Here is a 26,093-nt window from a genome sequence, read left to right on the forward strand (position 1 = left end):
CCAAACTAATTTAGAATGGAGTAAGTGAAGATTTTTGTACGCTCGAAAAAAACTTTGTCTACACTTTAGAAAATCAGGCGTAGGTTACAAATTCGGCGTAGGGAACGAGGTGGGGGGGAAGGGAAGTCATTAAATTCTACAATCAATCCTTCGTTATACTTATACAAATATTATACAAATAAATCCAACCTGAATAAAAATTTATAAGCAAAGATTAAATAAACCATGTTCCTACCTGTGTGAAACAGCAGCAGCCTTCGAGCTGCTGTTGGAGACAGGCAGGGGTGTGGCGTCAGTGTCTCGACGGCAGCCCCAACAGCGGCAGCAAGCAGCCTTCGAGCTGAGCTGCTGTGCTGCAGGCAGGCCTTCATTCTGTTCGTGGCTGGCCGGCAGCCGAAGGATCAACACCGGAGGCACGCAGCTTTTCAAGGTTGGTTGAGGCCATTCAGCCATGGGATAGGAGCGGCGTCAGTGGCTGGCCGGCAGCCGAAGGATCAACACCGGACGCACGCAGCCTTTCAAGGGGGTTGAGACCATTCGGCCACGCTAAAGGGGCGGCGTCAGTGGCTCGACGGCAGCCAAATCCTTTTAAAAATGGCCGAGTGCCAATGTTTGTTTGACACTGCGCGTGCGCGTGCGCGCACGCTCCAACGCGCACGCGCAGGGTTGCCGGCACCACGGCTCATTTAAATTGGACCCGCCCCCCACTACTTACAGAATCGTTGCGAGTGTTTGGCTCCGCCCCCCGCTGTGAAGAGCGCGCCGCGCCAAGCTGAGATCGAGCTCCGAGGAGCCGGAGAATATCGAAGTTTTTTTCTAGCGCACTTTTAGGCGCAAAGAACAGGCGTCCAGCTCGGAGGTGCGCCGTTTTCGGCACGGGCCGAAACTTGGGGCCATTATTGTTTTGCAGTAAACCAAAATGCTGATTTAGTTTGTAACTTGCTCGAGAAGAAAAGTTATCCATTTTCCTGGTGCGAAACAAGGTCCATCATTTGAGGTGTATTCTGCCCAGGAGACGCACATGCACCAGATTTTTTATTTATTTGGAACAGACAACGTTTGCCTCTTCGCACAGAGAAGTTCTAAACAAATGTTTAATTACAACTTTGTTATACTTTATGTTGAAAGTACATTCTTTCCTTTTTTTTCTCCCCTTAGCATGCCTGATTTTGTTTTTACACGATGTTTATTATATTTGGGAATTTTGGGTTGCAGAAGGAGGAAAAAGAAAAGTACAGTAAACTTTTTTTGATTAATCCATTTTAAGCAGCCGCTCAGAATTGAGGCTACAGATAGCCACAGATACGGATTCCTGATACAGCTGCAAAGTTCCAGGGGAGTCAACTGTCATCCATTCATAAGCTTTGTGTAGAAATTTCCGATGGAAGCCAAACATTTCTAAGTGTGGAATGTTGGTACAACCACAAAATGTTCAATTTAGTTTTGGTTTGTAAATGTTCATTACATTACACAGTTGAAACTGTTGCCAAGTTTATCAAGATGAGAGACAGAAGCACTTGTTTAAAAAGAAATCAAACAGGTTTTTGTCGTGGAGGCTTTTGTTGTGATTTGACTTGCTGAATAAATGAATTGTATTAATGCACTGATTTGCAGCTTTGTTACATTTGCCTGGTGCTTGTTGGAATTCTAAACTCTAACCTCAATTGCCAAATTGTTTCTTTTTAGGGTTGGAGCAAGACACCACCAAGGTTCAAAAGTGAAAGAGTAGGCATAGAAAGTCAGGAAGTAAGATTAAGTGATGCTATGTTTGGGGTTGGAAAGTCAAGGAATGGCTATCAAGGTAAGGAATTTCACAACTTGGTGACATAGAAAAAAAATTGGAGTGGAATAGTCGACAGCAAGTCTTCATTTCAACAAAATGCAGATGTAGGGAGGAGTTAAAATATGTAGATGGCATAGTGGAGCTCAGGTTGATTGAGAAAAATAGGTTCAGGGAAACAAAGATGATGAAAGTATGGATAAAATAGAGAAAGACAAAGTTTGCTTTTCCTTTATCCTGTCCAGGAGTATGTGAGGGATGCTGGAAAGGAAGGACTCACTGATGTGGGAGCAGTATTATATCAATGGCCCTGAAATTGCGGTCAAAGGCTTGCCGGGGACGAAAGCCTCTGACCGCAAACATTTCTACGCTGCTTTTATCAGTCATAAGAATTTGAAGGACATTCACTGGGTAGGAGCCCAACTCTCCGCCCGCAGAGGCTCTTTATTTTCAATTGCAATGGATCTATCAAGAGAATTTTTGACGGATTGCAAGTGCTGGGTTTGGGTGCATGCGCTTTGCATACCTAAACGCGGAACTTGCGGGGACCCCACGGGTGCGTGCGCACCTCGTACGTACCCGTGGGGAGTGTGAATTCAGGCCCGATAACTTTGGGCTGTAAGTCAGTTAGGAGGAGGTTAATAGACATGTACGGCTGAGGAAAGAAACTGAGCTTCTTGCAGGCAACATTGGCAATGAAGAAAATGCATAAAATGCATTTGATAAGGAAGGTCCGAGGCTAGAGACAGCAACGTTTTAGACTAGTATAAGTATCAAATCTGTATGGGTAGAGCTGCAGAACACCAAAGGGCAGAAAACGCTAGTGGGAATTGTGTACAGACCACCAAACAGTGGTAGTGAGGTTGGGGATGGCATCAAACAGGAAATTAGGGATGCGTGCAATAAAGGTACAGCAGTTATCATGGGTGACTTTAATCTACATATAGATTGAGCTAACCAATCTGGTAGCAACACGGTGGAGGAGGATTTCCTGGAGTGTATAAGGGATGGTTTTCCAGACAAATATGTCGAGGAACCAACTAAAAAGCAAGCCATCCTAGACTGGGTCTTATGTAATGAGAGAGGATTAATTAGCAATCTTGTTGTGCGAGGCCCCTTGGGGAAGAGTGACCAGAATTCTTCATTAACATAGACAGTGACACAGTTAATTCAGAGACGAGAGTCCTGAACTTGAAGAAAGGTAACTTTGATGTTATGAGACGTGAATTGGCTAGGATAGACTGGCGAATGAAGAATTCTCGCATATCGTGGCTGTCGGTCATTTGTTGTAAATCCTGTGCTTTCTCCATCCACCACCTGTTCTTTAGGTCCCGGTTTTTTTTTTGGACCTGAGCCTTGAGCCGTCTGTAATGTTGTTTTGCAGCTCCCAAGTTGGATTGTTGCTTGAGGCTCAGAAATTCGAGTCTCAACACAGAGTGTGAAGAGGCCAAATGCAGGCAGCGGAAGGAGCACGCGACAAACCAGCCCCACTGACCCCTTCCCTCGACAAATGTCTGTCACACCTGTAACAGGGTCTGTGGCTCTCGTATCGGACTGTTCAGCCGTCAAAGAACTCACTTTGGGAGTGGAAGCAAGTCTCCCTCGATTCTGAGGGGCTGCCTATGATGATGATGACTGGTGAATGATACTTAAAGGATTGACAGTGGATAGGCAATGGCAGACATTTAAAGATCACATGGATGAACTTCAACAATTGTACATCCCTGCCTGGTATAAAAATAAAACGGGGAAGGTGGCTCAACCGTGGCTAACAAGGGAAATTAGAGATAGTGTTAAATCCAAGGAAGAGGCATATAAATTGGCTAGAAAAAGCAGCAAACCTGAGGACAGGGAGAAATTTAGAATTCAGCAGAGGAGGACAAAGGGTTTAATTAGGAGGCGGGGAAATAGAGTATGAGAGTAAGCTTGCAGGGAACATAAAAACTGACTGCAAAAACTTTGATAGATATGTGAAGAGAAAACGATTAGTGAAAACAAATGTAGGTCTCGTGCAGTCAGAATCAGGTGAATTTATAATGGGGAACAAAGAAATGGCAGACCAATTGAACAAATACTTGCTTCTGTCTTCACTAAGGAAGGCACAAATAACCTTCTGGAAATACTCGGGGACCGAGGGTCTAGTGAGAAGGAGGAACTGAAGGAAATCCTTATTAGTCAGGAAATTGTGTTAGGGAAATTGATGGGATTAAAGGCCGATAAATCCCCAGGGCCTGAGTCTGCATCCCAGAGTACTTAAGGAAGTGGCCCTAGCAACAGTGGACGCATTGGTGGTCATTTTCCAACATTCTATAGACTCTGGATCAGTTCCTATGGATTGGAGGGTAGCTAATGTAACCCCACTTTTTAAAAAAGGATGGAGAGAGAAAACGGGAATTGTAGCCTGACATCGGTAGTGGGGAAAATGTTGGAATAAATTATTAAAGACGTAATAACAGCGCATTTGGAAAGCAGTGATTGAATCGGTCCAAGTCAGCATGGATTTATGAAAGGGAAATCCTGCTTGACAAATCTTCTAGAATTTTTTGAGGATGTACCTAGTAGAGTGGACAAGGGGGAACCAGTGGATGTGGTGTATTTGGACTTTCAAAATGCTTTTGACAAGATCCCACACAAGAGATTATTGTGCAAAATTAAAGCACATGGTATTGGGGGTTGTTAGCGTGAATGTTTTCTCAGAAGAATCACTCAACACTCAGAGTCGGTTCCAATGCCAATGCGGCCTTTATTAGCGCCAGCGGGGAGGAAGCCTCAGGACTGGGTCCAGGCACTTCACTCCGCAGAACAAAGGGTTTCATAGATCTTTATATGTTTTACAACAGTTTACTGCAGTTACATTAGACCAATAGATAGAGTTAGTCTCTAAACGTAAAGTGGTTCGTGTTGCCAAGAGATGTGTTGCTCAGGGGTGTGTTGCTAGGAATGACTCCTGTGTCTTGTAACATGGCCTGGGCCTCCCTTATCTTACTGTCCTTGGATGCTGTCTTTGGTAGCCCCCTTATTAGAGTTACATATTCAGTTCTTGTCAGCTCGGGCTGATTCATGCCCTCGTTATGTGATGTAGGCCCCCCTTATCTCTATTTCTCGGGGCTCTGCTGTGTGGAGTTATAATGGTTTGTTATAGTTATCTTGTATCCAAGGCATTCCTGGCAGTGGGCCTCACAGGGTTATTGCTCGGTCAGCCTCCGTCAATAGTTCACAGCTTGACTACCTGATTTCCCATCATGCCTGGGCAGCCATTTTATGTGTGGCCACTTTAAACTGAGATGAGTTTAGATATATTCAGCAGGTGCCTAATGCCGACAACAATTCCCTCCTTTCGGTAAAGGGACTAGTCCTAGTCCCCCTTTAACCGACCGCCCTACACTTGTTAGTTTTTGTGCACGGCCTGGTACTCCCTGCCTCAACGTGCTGGCCAGTCACGCGGTTTCAGGAGTCCTGGTTGCTTAGATCAAATTGACAAAGGTCAAATCCTCCTTCCCCTTTACAAGATAGGCTTGTTTAGTATTTGGGGACCGGTCATGAGTCCCTCTTCGTTGTTCATGGTGCCTGCATGCCTGGCAGGCCATTATGCACCATGTTATTGCTAAGATCAATTGTATCCCGACCAGTACATGTGAAATTATTCGAATCCAAGGATGGATGTTCACATTTATTCCCCAGTCCCAGACCTTTCTCCACCAACTCTGACTTTGTAAGTCTATATCGATATCTTCTTCCAGTACTTTGATTTTAGTTTGCAGTTGGTGGTAGAGCGTTACGGATTGACCCACCCTGAGCCTCAACTCTCGTAATACTTCGGTTAGATGTGGGATAGGGACCTGATCTGGCTCGTCATAATCCTGCAAATGATCATGGAGCTGATCGGTTACATCAATAACTGCGGACTTCCGGCGCCTGACCTGAGTGATATGCGTTTGCCTGATCGTGACAGGTCGTAGTGGCGTAAAGCAAACGTTTGGCTGTGGTATAGGGCACTGCAGGTCATTATACTGGTATGAACGCTCTGTGGTAGAGACGCAGTATCTTCCCTTCCCTCCGTAGCCTGCTCTCGCGAAGTGCCTGTGTGCGGACACTATTTCTAGTACGCATCCGTCGGTTCGGTTAAACCCACACTCGCCTAGCTCACCTCGGCCTACCGGGTGAGGGCATACTGTGATCTTCCCCCCCCCCCACCCCTTGCTTGCATTCCGTTTGGGAAATCCCAGTAAGTATGTCGTTTCGACGAACGGCGGAGGTGGTGGTCAGATAAAACTCCATAGTTCATGTGATTTTCCCGTATTACTCCGATATTCTCTAGTTGGTACAGGGGTAACGGTCCTGAGTCCGGCGTGGCTATAGGGATCATCAGGACTATCCCTATCCCAGTATTCCTTCCCATCTGGCAGTCTGGAATTGCTGGGTATACTCGGGTCAATCCCTTCAGAGTACAGTTATCCAGAGTCCCCCTCTGGTTTGCCAACTGAGCCAAATGTGAACTGTCTATCCAATCGGGTACTTCCCCGCGTTGGATCTGGTCGAGATTGTGGCGGATCTGTCCCACCATCCACAGACCATAAGCGTGACAGAGTTGCCCCTGTTTTTGCTTTCCTGTATCTTCTTTTTCTCTATCAATGAGGTGATTAATGGTATTGGCGTGAGCTTCCAGGACTGAGATGCCATCCAACTGGATTTCGGCATCCTCCTTTCCTAGGTTGGCTTGGTCTTCCTGTTTTTCTCCACCCTCTTTAATAACCCTTGTATATCTATCGAGTTTACTACGGAGGTCCCTGTATTGAAAAGGGTAGCAATATCATTAACTATTACCCTCTCTATCCTGGGGGCTGACCCCTGTCCTCGGAATCTACTGGCACCCATTGCATCGGCAACCTGCTGCATTACAACTTTACTTAATACATTGTACATTTTCCTTGACTGTTCTGTACAGTATTCCGGCATCTGGATGCCTGAAATATTGATCAGGACAGGCACAATTTCATGTTTAACATTATCATACAATAATTTCCCTTCGTTGTACATTACAATCCCATTTTCTGGTCCCTTAGTAGTTACGGGATAAGGCAGTTCCTCGGGCAATGTAGTGGTTCTTATGGGGCGCGGTGTCGGAGGGGGTGAGAAGCATACATACAATGATATTGCAGCCGCCCCCACCTCCTCGTAGTACCCACACAGCCCCACTCCCTTTTTGCGGATGACTGATTGCTGGGATTGTCCCGGAGGCGCGCAAATTATGCCGAAAGTACATTCATCGGGCCCTTTGACATCCCTCCGTTTAATGCAGCTGCTCCTTATACCCGTGGAGCACTGTACACATACCCGGTTCTTATTAGGATTTACTTGTAACCATGCATTAAAATAAGTCCTGTCCTTGCTCCAATCCTTGGCTGCTGGGATGCACATTTCATCCGTTAAATTAAACAAGACTCCATAGTTCATGTAGTTATTTATTTCCTGAGTGCGCTGCAATCCGTTGGTATCATCCAGTGTTTGCGTGGGTCTTGAGGTTCCCAGTATCATGAGTCCCCAGAGTCGGAGTCACCACTGCGGTCCCATCTTGGTGAGTGTTTAATCTGAAAATTTTAAACAGATAGCCTGGTCGTCACCAGGTGTTAGGTTCTGGTCTACTTGTGTCGCTGTCACTCTGTGGAATCGAAGGTAAGGATTAGGTTAACCATATTCTTTATTGTCGTACCATCTCTATCACTTCATGTCCCTGTCTGGGCTGCCGTCGGTTTTGCGTTTTGAGCCTGCTGTGCTCGAGTCTGCACGATAACCCATCTAAATATTATCCAAACTCCAATCAACACCAATGCCACCATTATTCCTCCAAACATCGTTGTCTGCTTTACCGTTAGGTTGGGTTTGTGGACTACACCTACCCACCGTGGGGTATATTGGCTCTATTGCCATAGGTGATGGTGCTATGGCTGCGCACTGCACTATCCGTCTAGTCCCGTTTTTTTTTAAAACATCTCTTCCAGCCTGTTTATCTTATCTTTTAACTCTTCAATTTGTTTTGTTTGAGTATCTATTTCTTTATCAGGCAAGTATTATTACATAAGCTAGTTCTGTTTTTATTTTTGTTTCCTCTGTTAGGTGAGTTTTTTTCTATTAAATCCAAATTAATAATGTTCAGTATAAAACGGCTGTCAATGGAAAGGGTTAACTCCTTTCCAAGTTTGTAAGAAGACCTGATGTCATTACGTGACTTCACGTAATCATCTGAAAAAAAAGGTCTTTGTGCCTTCAAAACTTGCTTAGAAATTAGGAATCCGTTAAACAGCATAAATCATTAGAGTAAACTCCAATGTTTTCTTAACTTCTAATTCAAGTACTTGCCAAATAATTTTTTTTTTAAATTGATTAAAACGAGACCACACATACAATAACAATTTTGTTTACTGAAATTCAATTTTGTTTTTTTTTAATTTCTCTCTCAGCACAAAATCTAAACATCCGTGCCAGTTCCATTTCCTATAAGAATTTAAAAATTCAGTAAGATTCTCTAATTCCCAGTTTTTTTTTTTCTTTCTGTGCTGAGTTCGCATAGCTTAGATTTTCTCCTCGTTATCTTCAAAACCCTCCTGCTTGTTTAGACTGTTCGGGACTTTTCTTGATAAACACTGTCCATTTTGGAAATCTTTTCAAACTGCATTGAAACTTTCTCATAATTTAAAATCATTTGTTTATTTTTAAAGTGGCGTCTTTATCTTTTTCTTTTCTCCATAACTGGAATGGAGTCCAGCTTTGAGAGTTTGAGGGCTGCTTTTCGTTATCTCAAAATGCTCCAGTTTCAAAGTCGTTACTAAAGCTTGCTGTTTTTAACATTTTTCAAAAGTCCCTTTTACACCTTTGCAGATAGCTCGCCATTCGCCCAGGAGTTTGACCTGATCAGATTTAATTTAATAATTTTTTTTTTGAAACCACCTCAGTATTTTCTGTGCCTTCTCTGAATATCTCAAAATCCCAATTCAAACTTTGTAATTTCAATCTTTATTTAAAACCTTTTTTTTTGTTTTGAGCTAGAAACTTTCTTAAAAGGCATTCTTTATCTCATTCCGAGACTAAATTTATGTCTTTCAATCCAATGTAATCAATCATTGCATGTTTTCTTTCGACAAGTAAATTCTTTTTTTTTAACCACCGGGACCATGTATTTTTTATCTTTTGCTCAACAAACCTATCCTTTGTACATTTCCTAGCTCCGTAACTTATCATCCGAATAAATCCACACCTGCGTTACTAACTTAAAATGTCTTAATACTTCCCACATACAGGACAACACTACAAAGGGTTAGCTAAAATAAACAGACACTTGCATTCCTCTTCCAACCAGGCTTTCAGAAACATGACAACATAAAAATTCATTCCGCAGTCACAAAATCCACACAGGGACTCTCACTCAAGACCAGACATTTACAACAGTATCTCTTCTTTCCTATTAATTGTTTTGGCCGGCTCTATTTTTGGATCCATGACCTTTCAGGGAATTCGTAGTTTTATCTAAATAATTCCTCACATAACTTTTGTAGTGGACTACCGGTATTGGTTTATCCGTTCCTTCACCCACCATTCCCGTTGGGCTGCTGGCAGGTCATGAGGATCCCACCCTGCTCTTTTGTCGATTAGTTTCTTTTGCTTTTCCGCCAGATGGCGGGTAAGGGACCCTTCTGATCCCCACTCGAGTTTACTACTTTATTGGCCATTCCTGGGTTGGACTAGAACCGTTAGGAATCTACTCTGAGGTTTGCCTTTTACCTCGTACAACTTGTAGTAGACCGTCTCTGGGCTGCTGTCAGGTCACAAGTCTGCTGTTACACAAACTTATACAATTCTTAAAACGCGTTTAAGCAATTCCCGCAGCGCTCTACGTATCCTTAACGACTACCTACCACCGCTTTGTCTGTTGGTCTGACCCTGTTCACAGGTTTAGTTTCCGTTGGTCGCTGTGCACTGCCTGGTCTCCGGGGTATTTCAAATCACACTACTGGGTCCGGCAGATGTCTCTCGGTATCACGATCCCACGGTCTAAGTGTGTTCCCTACGCCTACTTGGTTCCTGACCGTCACGTGGGACAAAAGTCCTCTTAATTCAGGCTCAGGCTAGGCGTTTGAGATATTAGACCGTCTCCTCGTGTCGATCAACCGGCTTCCACCTTCCACACTCTTTATAATTAAAAATCATTTTTTATACTCACCCGGGTTTTTCCAAGGGCGTCCAGCGACTCCGGGAAATCCTGCCGACTACGCCACTGTTAGCGTGAATGTTTTCTCAGAAGAATCACTCAACGCTCAGAGTCGGTTCCAACGCCAATGCGGCCTTTATTAACGCCAGCGGGGAGGAAGCCTCAGGACTCGATCCAGGCACTTCACTCCGCAGAACAAAGGGTTTCATGGATCTTTATATGTTTTACAACAGTTTACTACAGTTACATACAACAGTTTACTACAGTTACATTAGACCAATAGATAGAGTTAGTCTCTAAACGTAAAGTGGCTCATGTGTTGCCAAGAGATGTGTTGCTAAGGGGTGTGTTGCTAGGAATGAATCATGTGTCTTGTAACATGGCCTGGGCCTCCCTTATCTTACTGTCCTTGGATGCTGTCTTTGGTAGCCTCCTTATTAGAGTTACATATTCGGTTCTTGTCAGCTCGGGCTGATTCATGCCCTCGTTATGTGATGTAGGCCCCCCTTATCTCTATTTCTCGGGGCTCTGCTGTGTGGAGTTATAATGGTTTGCTATAGTTATCTTGTATCCAAGGCATTCCTGGCAGTGGGCCTCACAGGGTTATTGCTCGGTCAGCCTCAGTCAATAATTCACAGCTTGACTACCTGATTTCCCATCATGCCTGGGCAGCCATTTTATGTGTGGCCACTTTAAACTGAGATGAGTTTAGATATATTCAGCAGGTGCCTAATGCCTACAACAGGGGTAATGTATTGACATGGATAGAGAACTGGCTGGCAGACAGGAAGCAAAGAGGATGAATAAACGGGTCCTTTTCAGAATGGCAAGCAATGACTAGTGGGGTGCCGCAAGTTTCAGTGCTGGGCCCCCAGCTATTTACAATATACATTAATGATTTGGACGAAGGAATTGAATGTAATATCTCCAAGTTTGCAGATGACACTAAGCTGGGTGGCATTGTGAGCTATGAGGAGGATGCAGTTGTACAGGGCCTTGGTGAGGCCACACCTTGAATATTGTGTACAGTTTTGGTCTCCTAATCTGAGGAAGGACATTCTTGCTATTGAGGGAGTGCAGGGTGACTTGGACAGGTTAGGTGAGTGGGCAAATGCATGGCAGATGCAGTATAATGTGGATAAATGTGAGGTTATCCACTTCGGTGGCAAAAACAGGAAGGCAGAATATTTGAATGGTGACAGATTAGGAAAAGGGGAGGTGCAATGAGATCTGGATGTCACGGTACATCAGTCATTGAAAGTTGGCATGCAGGTACAGCAGGCGGTGAAGGCAAATGGCATGTTGGCCTTCATGGCGAGAGGATTTGAGTATAGGAGCAGGGAGGTCTTACTGCAGTTGTACAGGGCCTTAGTGAGGCCACACCTTGAATATTGTGTACAGTTTTGGTCTCCTAATCTGAGGAAGGACATTCTTGCTATTGAGGGAGTGCAGCGAAGGTTCACCAGACTGATTCCCGGGATGGCAGGACTGATATATGAAGAAAGACTGGATCGACTTGGCTTATATTCACTGGAATTTAGAAAAATGAGAGGGGATCTCATAGCAACATATAAAATTCTGAAGGAATTGGACAGGTTAGATGCAGGAAGTCCAGAACCAAGGGTCACAGTCTAAGGATAAGGGGTAAGCCATTTAGGACCGAGATGAGGAGAAACTTCTTCACTCAGAGCTGTGAGCATGTGGAATTCTCTACCACAGAGTTGTTGATGCCAGTTCACTGGATATATTCGAGGGAGTTCGATATGGCCCTTACGGCTAAAGGGATCAAGGGGTATGGAGAGAAAGCAGGAATGGGGTACTGAAGTGCATGATTAGCCATGATATTGAATGGTGGTGCAGGCTCGAAGGGTTAGAATGATGTACCCTTGCACCTTTTTTCTATGATTCTATTTAAGCTCTGTGATTAAAGCAATATTATTTTTAGTTGCAGCAAGGGTACCACAAAAACCTTGGCGTGATGATAAAATACACCACATAAAGTGAACTAAAATGCTAATATGATGTTTGCTTGATCTTACATGTTATACAATGACATCATACTGGGACCTTTTGAGGTATCTATTTTATAAGTGACAGGTAGAAATTTAGTGTTTTAAAAATAAAAGTATATTACTGCATGGGCTTAGTTTCTTTAGGCACAGATCAGGAATTAATATTGCATTGGTATGAGAAGTCAACCGCTATGCTGGCAATTGGGTTGGATCCTTGTACTGTACGGAGATGTAGACTATATCTGAGGAAGTGCTTGCAGTCTATAGCTATAGTTTAGCTGTTGGCAGTCAGTTGTACTAGGCATTGGATAATGAGAATACTTTTGTGGGTTGTACAACTTGTATAAAACAACATCTAATAAAAGTGTCTTTTTTAAGTAAAGTATTTTGGTGCAGCATTGTTTTTGTTCCTCTTTATAATTTTACCTTCATTGAAATCTCTCGTAATGCTTACAAATTCTTGTGATTTTTGTGTTTTAATTTGCAAATTCATGGGTTAAATTACGAGGAGAGATTACACAAGCCAGAGTTGTATTCCCTGGAATTTTGAAGGTTAAGGGATGATTTGATTGAAATTTTCGAGATTTTAAGGGGTACAGATAAGGTAGATAGAGAGAAACTATTTCTGCTGGTTGGGAATCTCGGACTAGGGGACATAGTTTAAAAATTAGAGCCAGACTTTTGAGTGAAATTAGGAAAGAAACACTTCTGCACACAGAGAGTGGTAGAACTTTCTTCCACAAATGGCAATTGATGCTAGAGTAATTGTTAATTTTAAATCTTGAGATTTTTTTTTTAACCGAAGGTATTGAGAGATGTGGGCCAATGGCAGCTATATGGAGATCAGCCATGATCTCATTGAATGACAGAACAGGCTCGAGGGGCTATATGCCGACTCTTGTTCCTATCCTACTTGAGAGTTTTAAGTGCCGGTAAATGTTTTAATCTTTATTTTCTCTTTATCCAACAGTCACGTTGAGCTGAAGACCCAATGGGACCACCCAAAAACAGGAAAAAAGAAACGTATAGCTGGAGGTGTGTATTATAAACCACAATTTTAAAATATTAAAACCTTTTTTGTGATGAGCTTGTTGTTAAAAAAAAAATCTTCTTTTCTGCTCAGTATTGGAATGTAAAACGCCACACACAGGCAAGGTGGTAAAAATGACTGATATCTTCAAAGTTTAAATGGTGCAAGCAATTAGTTTCCTGCATAGCCAAATGCATTGCATTCTCCCCGGGTGTTTCAATGCTGGTCTGTAGCATTCGAAGTCTTTTGATTAAATCTATCCAATATAAACTTCATTAGTGTTGGCCAAGATTTTAAGTTGGAAAATCAAAAATATTCTGTTCTATCAATCACAGTCTGGGGAATTCAAATTGCATACAAAATGATAATTATGAACCTCCGTTAGGAGATTCGTGATGAGGTGATAAAATGATGCACGTATTTTCATCAGATAAGAGATCTATTAATTAAAATTTTACAAGTGTCTCTTCCCCGCCAATGCATTTTTTAATTTCTAAACATAAATAATCCTTGTGTGCTTAAAATAAAAATTAACCTTTTGAGTAGAAGAGACATTTTAAAGAGACCCTACAATGTAGTGAGTTTGCAATTGAGAATTAACCTGACCATGTTTTATATGCTTACAGCACACACTTATAAACTCTTGGGTTTTTAGTTGTATGGTTCATCAGCAGTCATAGAGGTGACTGAATTTATGTTGCAATGTGCAGCTTTGTGTGGACAGTTACTTTTTCTGTGACTAATTTATAAAAATATGGTCAGATTTTAGCTGAACTTCATAATTCCCTTCACCTTGGGGCACTGTTTCTTTTGTGAACAGTTATGCTGTGAACCACTTTTTGTATGCATGTCAAAGTGAGCAATAGCAGTCTGAGGGAATGTGATATTTTCCAGGTTTTTTTTTGCACCCACATCCCAGCTCAAGTGATGCCGAGTAAAATATCCTCTACCTGAGCAGTGAACCTCAGAAAAGCACCTCCTACTGCATCAAATATAATGTTTCATTGCTTACATCAACCATCCTCTTGACCTTGTGATGCAGATTCCATTTCGAGTCTTTGATTGTAAATGCAGTACAAAAATCCCAAGAGAGACTCGCCCAACTGAAACTCCTTCTTGACTATTAATTCAGTGGTGGAATAATGTTCTTTGGACTCCAGCTTGGCACAAACAGCTGACATGATGTTGCATATTCCAATCCACATAACGCCATTAGCTGCAAAAGTGCCACTATTTATGTTTAACGGTGCAGGTAAGATTTCTTGGGTTGACAATGTACCAGTCGACAAATATGATATATACTGGTGCATTCAATACTCTCGCCTCCTCCTGAAATTCTAAGCACACCACATGTATGCAGGCATGGTTCCGTAGATTCCTATGTGGTGGTGCTCTGAGTTTCGCTGGAAGCAAGCACACCCAATGTACATGACAACGGGAGTTTGTCAATTCACGACTTGACCGGTTTTGTGCTGTGGATTCACTGAAACAGTGAACAAAGCTGCAGTAGCTCATTTCACTTGGGATATCTGCAGCATCGGAGAGAGAAGACTTTTATTGCATTCATCTGGCTTTTCTCAGAAAGGACATAGCAGTAGCCCAGTGATACAATAGTTAGGATTTACAATTCTGGATGCATAGGGTTTCAGCATTCAGTCTTGCAAATCCTGGGATAAGGAACAATTACCAACAATTCATTCATGGGATGTGGGCGTCACTGACAAGGCCGGCATTTATTGCCCATCCCTAATTGCCCTTGAGAAGGTGGTGGTGATCCGCCTTGAAATGCAGAGGGCAGTTAAGAGTCAACCACATTGCTGTGGGTCTGGAGTCACATAGGCCAGACCGGGTAAGGACGGCAGATTTCCTTCCCTAAAAGACATTAGTGAACCAGATGGGTTTTGACGACAATCCGATAGTTTCATGGACATCATTACTGATGCAGGTTGAACCTCCCTTATCCAGAACTCCCTTATCCGGAACCACCCCTTGTCCAGAACCATTCCCGGCCACCGGGTGGCGCATGCGCAGAACTGCGACATGAACAAATTGAAATCCTTCCTCGCTGCCGACTCTGGCAATCCACCCCCCCTCTCCCCAATGATCTCTCTGCCGCACTCCCAACCCCAAGCTAGCCAGCCCTAATATCCCCTTGCTCAGTATCTGTACCATCCAATTTAATATGACCACCCCTCATCCAGAAAAATCCCTTATCCAGAACAGGCCAGGTCCCGAGGGTTCCGGATAAGAGAGGTTCAACCTGTACTAGCTTTTTATACTAAATTTATTTAACTAACTGAACTTAAATTCCCAAGCTGCCGTGGTGGGATTTGAACTTCCGTCTCAGAATAATTAGTCAAGGCCTCTGGATTACTCGTCCAGTAACATAACCACTGTGCTACTGTACCCTTTGTTCCAGCAGCAGCATTTACAGAAGCTTGGGAATTTCAGGCTGGTTCTCTGGTTCCTTAGTGTGCAGTGCAGGAACATTATTTCTAATGTTGACTCAGAAGAATATTACTATTACTGTGCTGTGTGGTATAACTCCAGAACATAATGGAACAATGACTGGTTGCAGCGATTCAAAAAAACCTGAATTTCTATACCATTTCTTTAGATTTCAGGTTTGTCAGGATAACAGGAAAGCTATTTGCAAGATATTTTTTATACTGTTGCGAGTTGGTGACACTCAAATTTATGATTGTTTCACAGTTTCCAGTAACACATTTTTCTGAAATGACTAGATTGGCGATTTACAGTTCAAAAACAACCATGATTAGTTTTACTTTAACAGTTTCTGAATAAGTACTTGTAAAATATTGTATCACCGCTTCTGTGTGACTGATCTGTTTGACTACCTTTCTCTGGCATTTTTTTTGTGAAAATTTCCAATTTTGTGGGTTTATTTCTTGCAAAGGGGCCAAAATCAGTGTTGACAATCAGTAAAATCTCTGTTATGCAATTTATAATTTCTGATCACAACGCAGTTGTATTTTATTTTGATCTTTTTTTATTTTTCTTTAGAAAACTTTCAAATTGAATTTAATAATTTGATAAGTTTAGTATCAAACATATAACCCAATTTTAGATCCCAATGAATATTTGACCTGTAATAATGCTTGCAGCTTGGATTTGCTTGCGTATTGACAAAATAAATATATAATACTGTACTTGCAAGTGCACCGTAAGTCCAAAATCCCAGGATTTTCAGCTGAGTGTCCTTGGAGTTCAGTGCCATAAAAATGGCCAGGACCCCAGGAATGCAAACCTCAGTGGTACGCCAGTCACTTGATGTTACTGGATTGATAGCTTGCTACTTCTATTTAAATGTTTTGTTGGTTTATATTAAATGTCCTCTCCTCAGATACGGTCATTCATAAATGACTAATGATTTGGGTTCTTCCGATGGTTCCCTGATTTCACACCTGAGCCATAGAGACCAGGAAGGTTCCAAGCTTAATCTTCGAACTGTGCTGAATCAGGTGATCTGAGTTGAGATTGTGATAGGGAAGCAACAATTAGCCTCAGCACCACAGGGTTCGGGATTGGAAATAAAGGTTCCTGCTGTTGTTTGTTATCCAGTGAACAACTGTAGGAAATCCTTGTGTATGAATATCAGGTGAGGACACAGTCAGGCTCTGCTGCGATGACCCACACAGCCAAATAACATTCTCACTGTCAAAGTTCATGCTTTTGAGCAAGCTTGCGGAGAACAACCGGTGCTCATGGAACTATGTTGTCAGCTCGTCAACAAGGAATTGATGTCTCCTGAGAGGGTAGGAAATTGGTAGGAAGCAAAAAAGCATACTGGTTTGATTTGTTATTTGTATTCTGTCTCAGTGCTCCGTGTTAAACTAATGAAGTATAAAACAAATTTAAAAGTTGAGACTCATGTCATAAGTTCTTGTATTTAATTTTGGGTATCTAGAAATGTATGAAGGCTTTTATATGGAAAAACATTTTGTTGCTTACAATTCTGTAATATATTTTATTTGCCATCACAGAATGAGATTAAAAGTTTATTCCAGAGCATTTGCGCTTTTAGTATTAAATGTTAAATCATTTGCACAATGTTCAAATTTAAAAATCAAGTTACAAAACTGCTTTGTTTACTGTCAGCACAGATATTATGGGGCAGAGGTTGCAGAAAGGGGGAGGGGATGTGGGTTGGAGAGGGTGCAAAGAGTGTGTGTGGCTTGGAGAAATTTTTGCGCCCAGTGCAATGAATTTAAAAAAAAATCAAGCTTTCATGGTTAGCAGAAGTATGAACTGATGTTACTTGAGCTCTCTCACACGGTCAGCAAACATCACCACCACCTAAAAATGAATGCTGAGCCAAAGAAGGAAATATTAGGATGGGTGACCAAAAGCTTGGCCTGCTGCCATTGACATGGTTGACCACACCATCCTCCTCCAACGCCTCTCCACTGTCGTCCAGCTGGGTGGGACTGCGCTCGCCTTGTTCCATTCTTATCGATCCAGTCGTAACTAGAGAATCACCTGCAATGTCTTCTCTTCCTGCTCCTGCACCGTTAAACCTCTGGTGCCCCTCAAGGATGTATCCTTTGCCCCCTCCTATTTCTCCTCTACATGCTGCTCGTCGACGAAATCATCCGCAAACACAGCATCAGTTTCCATATGTATGCTGACAACACACAGCTCTACCTCACCATCACCTCCCTCGACCCCTCCACCATCTCTTAATTGTCTGACTAGCAGTACCGGATCAACAGACATTTCCTCCAATTAAATAGTGAGAAGACCGAAGCCATTGTCTTCGGTCCCTGTTACGAACTCATTCCCTAGCCACTGACTCCATCCTCTCTAGCAACAGTATGAGGTTGAACCAGAAAATGGTCCACGTTGTCCGAGACCGAGCCGTGGATTTTGATGACCAGGGGGCAGTGCTGTGTGACGGGGTCAGGTTGGTGAAGGACTTTTGTATTACTGATGTTTAGCGCAAGGCCCATGCTTTCATACGCCTCGGTGAAGGTGTTGACGATGGCTTTGAATTCGGCCTGAGTGTGCACTGTCGTCTGCGTACCGTAGTTCGATGACAGAGGATGGGATGACCGTGGATCTAGCGTGGAGGCAATGTAGGTTGAACAGGTTCCCATTAGTTCTTTAGTTAAGTTCCACTCCAGCGGGGAGCTTATTGATAGTGAGATGGAGTATTGCAGCAAGGAAAATTGAGAAGAGCATTGGTGCGATGACTCAACCCTGCTTGACCCCAGACCGGATGTGGATTGGGTCTGTGGTGGATCCGTTGGTCAGGATCACGGCTTTCATTTCGTCGTTGAGCAGGTGGGAGGATGGTGACAAACTTTTGGGGACGGCTGAAACGGAGGAGGACACTCCATAGTCCCTCACAGTTGACAGTGTCAAAGGCCTTTGTAAGGTTAAAGAAGGCCATGTTGGTGCTGTTCCGTGCATTTCTCTTGTAGTTGTCACGCGGTGAAGATCATGTCTGTTGTACCCCTTAGTGGACGGAATCCGCATTGTGACTCAGGGAGGAGCTCTTCAGTCACAGGTTGAGGAGGATTCTAGCGATGACTTTCCCAGTGGCCGACAGCAGGGAGAATCCTCTAGTTGCTGCAGTCGGACTTGTCCTCTTTTTTGAAGATGGTTATGATTGTGGCATCTGAGATCTCCTACCATGCTCTCCTCCTTCCAGATGAGAGAGATAAGGTCATGCATTCGTGCTAATTGTGCTGAAGGGTAAAGGAAGTGGGAAATGCACAAGAGGCCAGAGTTGGAGGAATGTAGCATTTGGGGAGGATTGTAGAGCTGGACGAGGTCACAGAGATAGGGAGGGACGTGGCTGTGAAGGGATTTAAACATGAAAAGAATTTGAAATTTAGGGTGTTGGTGAGTAAATGTAGATCAACGAGCACATGGATGATGAATGGACAAGATAGGTAGATCGTCCATCTTATATATGCCTAAGCAAAGTAAGCAGGGACTTGGGGTTTATTTGTGAACGGTTTCATTTTGAAAAAGGGTCCTGATGACACTAACAAAACATGATTTTTGCACACGTGGTTATGGCGGTGTGCATTTTTAAATGACATTGTTTCTTTCCACATGTTGAGCATAACAGTATTTGATCTTGCTTCGGAAAAACATCAATGTATTTTGCGGAATTGTCTGATATATGTTTGCGTCTATAATTGTTTCTAGATGGTTAGCTGAAGGGCAATTCAACCCAGGCTGCAGGATAGTCACACCCCCTAACAATCAATTACAGAACAATATTGGTGTATATCCAGGAGCAGATTTCCTGTTCTCTTGGTTGAGGGGAACCAAGGGGAAAAAATACCCAGTTACATGAATTTCTTAAATTCCAAGGAACAATTTTGGAGTATGCAAATTGTGGCAGCGGCAAAGGATTATATGGGTTGATTGACCCTGAAGGAATAATTAATGATTTGAAATTGTGAAAAGGTAAAAGATGATGGATTAGTAAATCAATTTGCAAATATCAAATTGTACAGATAGAAGAACTGTACTGACACGACGGGCCGAATGGCCTCCTTCTGTGCTGTAAATTTCTATGATTCTATAATCCTTTACATATGTGCTGATTTAGGGGAAGCACGAAGACAACTGCTTGCCCAGTGTTGTAAGAGCTGCGTTGCCCCTTAGTCTGAAATGACAATTTGCCTTGGGATTATTGACCGCTCTCCTCCACACATTTTGTGGCCTGGAACAATTCCAAGTTGAGACTCATTCCCCGGGACAGATCAGATCAGGTTAAATTGCGTACAAAATTCATTTTCAATTTGGGTGCAAAATTAGGCAGTGCAAATTTCAAGACCCAACATTCGACTGTAGCTAATGGGTGCAGAGGAGCACTTATAACACTCAGTCTTATAATTTGTTTAAATCATAACAAGATACAAGATGAATAGTGTTTTTATTAATTAATTCCTAAAAAAAAAGTGCTGTTGAAAGGGACATAAACACTGCTATACAAAATGAGTGTCAACATTTTATCATTGTATTGATGTGATACAACTGAAGATACAACTGCTGTAAGAAGATTAACATTTTTTTAATTAAAAAATGCAACTTTTATCAAATAATTAAACAAGCTGTGGAACAGGAATAGTTGAACACTGACTTAGTTCCCCTATGTTACACACATTGAGGGTGCCATAATTCAAGTTCATTGCATTTAAAAAAAATAGTCTGATTGTGCTTAATTTGGCTTGATGTACCTTTTGTATGCATTTATAACTTCTGCAAAATGTAAGAAATATTGGGCCTAAAATTCTGGTTGGAGGCTTCCTTCAGACGAACGCCTCCAACCCGAAATTTTTTTACAAAAATACATGGTGGTCCCGGAGGCACCTTCAATTTTGGTTGGAGGCCTTCATTCCATGCGTAGCATGTGGGGACAGGACTTCCCCGTACGTAGAAAAAAGCTGGAGTCACGTGGGCCTGGATCACCAATCACTCTGCAGTATTCTCATTGATAATGGGACTCCGCTTTTGCGAATTCCCATTATTATCATTGAGAATAAACCCCTAAAACAAGAAACACAACATAATAAATAAAGAAAATAATTGAAATTAAAGTTAATTAAATGACTTGGAGAAAAAAACATTTTTTTGAATTTTTTTTAATGTGTTTTAATAGGGTTTAAAATAAACTTGCATTCATGGACAGCGTTTTTACTGTAACAAATGGGGATTTAAATTACATTTTTAAATGTTTTAAAACTCTTATGCTGGTAAAAGTAGGCTATGCACCTGCTTTCATCAGGTGTAAGAGTTTGAAGGGCATTCGCTGGGCATGAGTTGGGCAAATAGCCTAATCTCACCTGTGGGAATGTCCTTCTCCAGGAGATGCGGAGAATCTGTCGAGAAATCTTGACAGATCGGAAAAGCCGGTTTTCGACGCATGTGGGATTTTAGCCCCATTGTATTCGAGAATTTTAATATGTAATCTAATGGTAGGTATAAAACGAATCTTGCCCTTCCATTGCCTCCATTACCAACGTATACATTTTGAAAATTAGATTGAAATTTAACACTTGTATCTGAAGTTTCTCATTTGATACTGAATTTAGCTTACTTCAAAACATCCTACATCATCTGGTTTGAATATAGCTAGATCAATCACCATCAGGACAACAGTACAAACTTGAGTTAAGTGCAACTTAACTCCTAATTGATTGAGTTAGTCACACACCTGCATTAACAAACACTTTGTCAACATCTATGATAACAAACAAGGTAAGTACAGCCACAAGGTTAAGTACCGGTTAATCCTTAATATTCATCAACAGAAGCAAAATCATCATGTGCGATGATAGATTGTGTATCACTATCTCTGTTGGAGTTGGCTTTCATTTATTAACAGTAAAATGAAGTTACTTTGGATAAATGCGATTACAGTAGGACCTGACAAGATTGAAGTTACGATCTGTATTCAACATATCACTGGCAGATTTCATTGTAAGATTGTCGCTTTGTAACGTGTACATAAAATCATTCAATCTCTGATTAAATAGTAGGCTGCAGTTGTTGGGTAGAATACTCTGATTTTGGCTCTGGGGATCCCTGCAGTTGGTGTCTTCAATCATGACTTTCCAGCTAACCTTGCTTGTATTGCCGCCCTATTGCTGTTATACTATACCCTGTGCTATAAATCTTGCGCTTTTGCACTAACTGTTTGGATACACTTTACACTTTTCTATTTTGATTTGAAAAATGTTACCTTTCCTGAATCTTCGAACTTTTCATTCTTGAATACTTATTTTGAACTTTCAGCAACTTCCTTCTGCCTTCTGACCTTCACAAGCATTTTACACCTTCCTAGCAATCTTTGAGCTTAAATATCTCAATAAGTTCCTCTTCCTGGAAAATGACCATGGTCATAAATGATGAAATGTGTCTTCTGGGCCTTAGTGCTGCATTCATGAACTTACAAACTGAGTTCCATGTAACGTGCCTGCACTCTTCCATATGATTCTTTGTGCAGGTTGGATGGTAATTCAGTTTGAAGCATGAAAATATATTGGGCTGGATTTTGCTGTGAGCGGCCAATGAATGATACAAGCTGTTCGTTAGACTTGCCCTTGCCTATAGTATTTCTATGGGGTCTGCATGACAATTTGCTGTCAGCCAAACATCCCAGCGCCCTCTACAGGGCATCTGGGATCTGTGTGAACAGAGCAAGCGACTGTGTATCTCCTTAACCAATCAGATTAAAGAATCGTTAATGAGCAGCGCCGTCTGAACTGGGAAATGTCAGTTAGAATAGTGAACTCGATGTCAAATCAGGTACAGAAAGCTAAATAGAGAGGGAAAGAAAGATTGGACTAAGAAAGAAAAAAGAAATATAGAAAATGTAAAAAAAAATCTTTAATTTTATTTTTTAAATCTTTAGCAATAATTAAAATTTGAAGGAATGAGACTCCACACTTATAAAAGTTAATTTTCAGTGCCAGAGAGGTTGTTTGGCAGTAATTGAGACATACCATGCCATTAAAAGGATACTTAAGCTGGAATGGACAAGTTTCAAAACCAATAGACTGCAGATGCTGGAAATCTGAAATAAAAACAGAAAATGCTGGAAATACTCGGCAGGCCAGGCAGCATTTGTGGAGAGAGAAACAGAGTTAATGTTTTAGGTTAATGGAAAAAGTTAGAGATGCAACACAATTTAAGCATGTGCAGGGGCAGGGAAAGGGAGGAGGGGAGGGAAGAACAAAAGGGAAGGTATGTGATCAAATGGAAGGTAGGAGAGATTAGAAGACAAAAGGGATGATGGTGCAAGGCAAAAGGAGATGGTAATGGGACAAGCTAAGAAACAAAAGGTGAGTCTTGATGAGGTGTAAATGGGAATGGCAGAATCATCAACAGTTAGCATGTGAAAAAATAGGGGCAGAGGTTGTGGTCTGAAATTGTTGAATTTGATATTGAGTCCAGACGTGTCTAATTGAAAGATAAGGTGCTGTTCCTCGAGCTTCGTTGGAACAGTGTAAGAGGCCGAGGACAGAGAGGGTGGACTAGAGTAGTAATGTGACAGGCGAACGGAAGCTTGGGGTCGTGCTTATGGACTGAACGGAGGCGCTCTGCAAAGCGGTCACCAATATGTGTTTGATCTCCCCCAATGTAGAGGAGACTGTATCGTGACTGTATATTAAATTGCAAGAAGTGCAAATAATTCGCAGTTTCACCTGGAAGAGTGTTTAGGGCCCTGGACAGTAGGAAGGGAGAAGGTAAAAGGGCAGGTGTTGCATCTCCTGTGCTTGCATGGGAAGGTGCCGTGGGAAGGGGAGGGGGATGATTGAGGAGTGGATCAGGGTGACGCGGAGGGAGCGATCCCTTCAGAATACTGAAAGGGGAGGGGAAGATGTGTTTGGTGGCGAGATCATGCTGGAGGTGGCGGAAATGGCAGAGTTTGATACGTTGAATGTGGAGATTTTGGGGGCGAGAGTTTGAGGACAACAGGAACCCTATCGTGGTTCTGGGAGGGAGGGGAAGGGTGAGAGTAGAAATACAGGAAATATAATGGACATATTCGACAGCCATGTCAACACTCGAAGCTCCACACCATCCAGGACAAAGCAGCCCGCTTGATTGGCCCCCCATCCACCACCTTCAACATTCACTCCCTCCACCACCAGCGCACCGTGGCTGCAGTGTGTACCATCTACAAGATGCACTGCAGCAACTCGCCATAGCTTCTTCGGCAGCACCTCTCAAACCCGTGACCTCTACCACCTAGAAAGACCGGGGTAGCAGGTGCATGGGAGCACCATCATCTGCACGTTCTCCTCCCAAGTTACACACCATCCTGACTTGGAAATATATCGCCATTTCTTCATCGTGGCTGGGTCAAAATCCTGGCACTCTCTCCCTAACAGCACTGTGGGAGTACCTTCACCACAATGACTGCAGCGGTTCGAGAAGGGGGCTCACCACCATCTTCTCAAAGGCAGTTAGGGATGGGCAATAAATACTGGCCTTGTGAGCGACGTTCAAATCCCAGGAATGAATTTTTTTTAAAACCACAGTAGCAGGGAATCCCTTGGTTGAGAAAAAAGGAAGACCTATCAGAAGTACTAGTATGGAAGGCGGCATCGTCGGAGCAGAACTTTGGTGAGCTTAGTCCGTATGTGAGGTAACGACAGGAACATCACACCGTTCAATGCATTTGAATGGGGAGCCAAATGGCAAGAGCTGCTTTCGGAAAGCTTCCGGATATTCGCATTTAACATCGCACATGTGCTTGCTGGAAATTGCTGTCCGATTTGCATGTAAATAACAGTGTGGGCTGTTAACCTAACTGTTATGTTCTCATTTCTTCACCCAGAGAGTGGTGGGAGTCTGGAACTCACTGCCTGAAAGGGTGGTAGAAGCAGAAAACCTCCTCACATTTAAAAAGTACTTGGATGTGCACTTAAAGAGCAGTAATCTACAGGGCTATGAACCTAGTGCTGGAAGGTGGGATTAGGCTGGGTAGCTTTTTCGATTGGCACGGACGCAACAGGCTGAATAACCTCCTGTGTTGTAATTTTCCTCTGATTCAAAATCTGACAATGTTTAAAAAAATGCACAGTCAAAACAAAATGATCAATTAAGTCACATGGACCACTTCCAAAGCTGTTATTAAACTAAAAACCTGCAGCAGGACCTAAAATTGTTACATGTTAATTAGTTTGACAAATGTCATGCGCCCCATTATTCTTTTTACTCCTTTGCTCGCTCTTTTCTTGCATTGAAATCACGATGAGATATACTTTCTGATCATCCCAGCGACGCCTGGGAAGAAAACTATCTACTCAAAAGAACATAATATAATAATCTGACTTTGTTCTTTTAACAGGGCCCTGCTGAAGCTGGTGCAAATGTAGGGCATTCACACATTCTGGTATTGCCAAGTAATTCAAAGACACCTGGCTATTCCAGAATGTGTGCATATTTTATGTCTTATAAAGATACCAGAATACAAGGATTAGCCCTTTAAAGATGTTTCAGAATGCATGTATTATGTCATGCATCATTGATCTATCTTTTTATATATTTATGCAGTGCATGTCTTGCATTTTAGACAGTAGTAAGTGTAAAAGGTAGAAAGACAATTTCCTGGTGTTTTCTCTGACCGTGGTAACCTTGGCCACTTCCCAAGAGCACGAGCCGGGACTTTGCAATATCTGACAATTTGCAGAGACTTTTCTCTGAATCAGCCTCTAATTAACTTCAAGTTCTGCCGACTGAGGCTACTCCACAAAAGGATTCCCTAAGCAATGGTCTTAAAGAATGGGCCATGTTAAAAATGGCTCCATTTTAGCACTAAAACGTCACATTTTTGCTGCAGATGCTCATCATCATCCTCATCGGCAGTCCCTCAAATCGAGGGTGACTTGCTTTCACACCAAAAAGTTCACAGGTGTTTCAAAGAAGGACCTAATATTCCAGGTCCCAAACTAAATCTTGAAGGGTAGAAGATGCCTGTGAGTGGATTTTTTTTAACGTCAGTTGACCGTTGCACCCCAGTCACCACAGGGGCTTGACAGAGCTCGGTCTTGGTCCAGTGGCAAGGCTTAACCAAGACGACTGGAGACCAGCTCTGCTGCACGGGCCGAGTGTGCACACACATTGCAGTGTGGGCTGGCCCATGCTGCCCCTGGGCCCCGAACTCTCGTCTCTCCTGGGCCCCCGATCGTGTCGCTCCACGATCACTCACCGCTCCTGCGCTCCAAACTCGCCACTCCTGTTCTTGCCCGCGCTCCAATCAGCGACCTGGACCTTGGTGGCTACTGTTGAACACGGCCATGGGAGATCAGCTAGTTAATTGTATCAACTTTTCATGACGCGCAAAGATTGCTCTCCTCCCCACCCCACAAATCTAAGAAACCAATCAAATGGCTATTTACTGTAAATATGCTGCAATGTAAAATCTTTCTCTGTCCTGAAACAAACATTTGGTATTGAGTCGGTGGCTTTTCTCGAGTCTTTTGGGTGCTGCAGAATGTGACCTAGCCGATAAATATTGCATCCTCGACTCTACAAACTCTGCAACTCAAGTGAGTCTAAGTTCAAGAATGTCGT

At 42.6% G+C, this 26,093-nt stretch overlaps 1 protein-coding gene across 3 annotated transcripts in view; it reads left to right on the plus strand.

Moving 5' to 3' along the window:
- The window catches only part of wwox (WW domain containing oxidoreductase), a 1,164,136-nt gene that overhangs the window by 23,225 nt on the left and 1,114,818 nt on the right, over positions 1-26,093 (plus strand). For all 3 annotated transcript variants that reach the window (XM_070898280.1, XM_070898281.1, XM_070898282.1), the window contains exon 2: positions 12,966-13,030. In XM_070898280.1, coding sequence (XP_070754381.1) covers positions 12,966-13,030 — 65 coding nt within the window. The remainder of the gene's footprint in view (positions 1-12,965; positions 13,031-26,093) is intronic.

This window comes from Pristiophorus japonicus, chromosome 13 (assembly GCF_044704955.1).
Source record: "Pristiophorus japonicus isolate sPriJap1 chromosome 13, sPriJap1.hap1, whole genome shotgun sequence".
Taxonomy (NCBI): Eukaryota; Metazoa; Chordata; class Chondrichthyes; family Pristiophoridae; genus Pristiophorus; species Pristiophorus japonicus.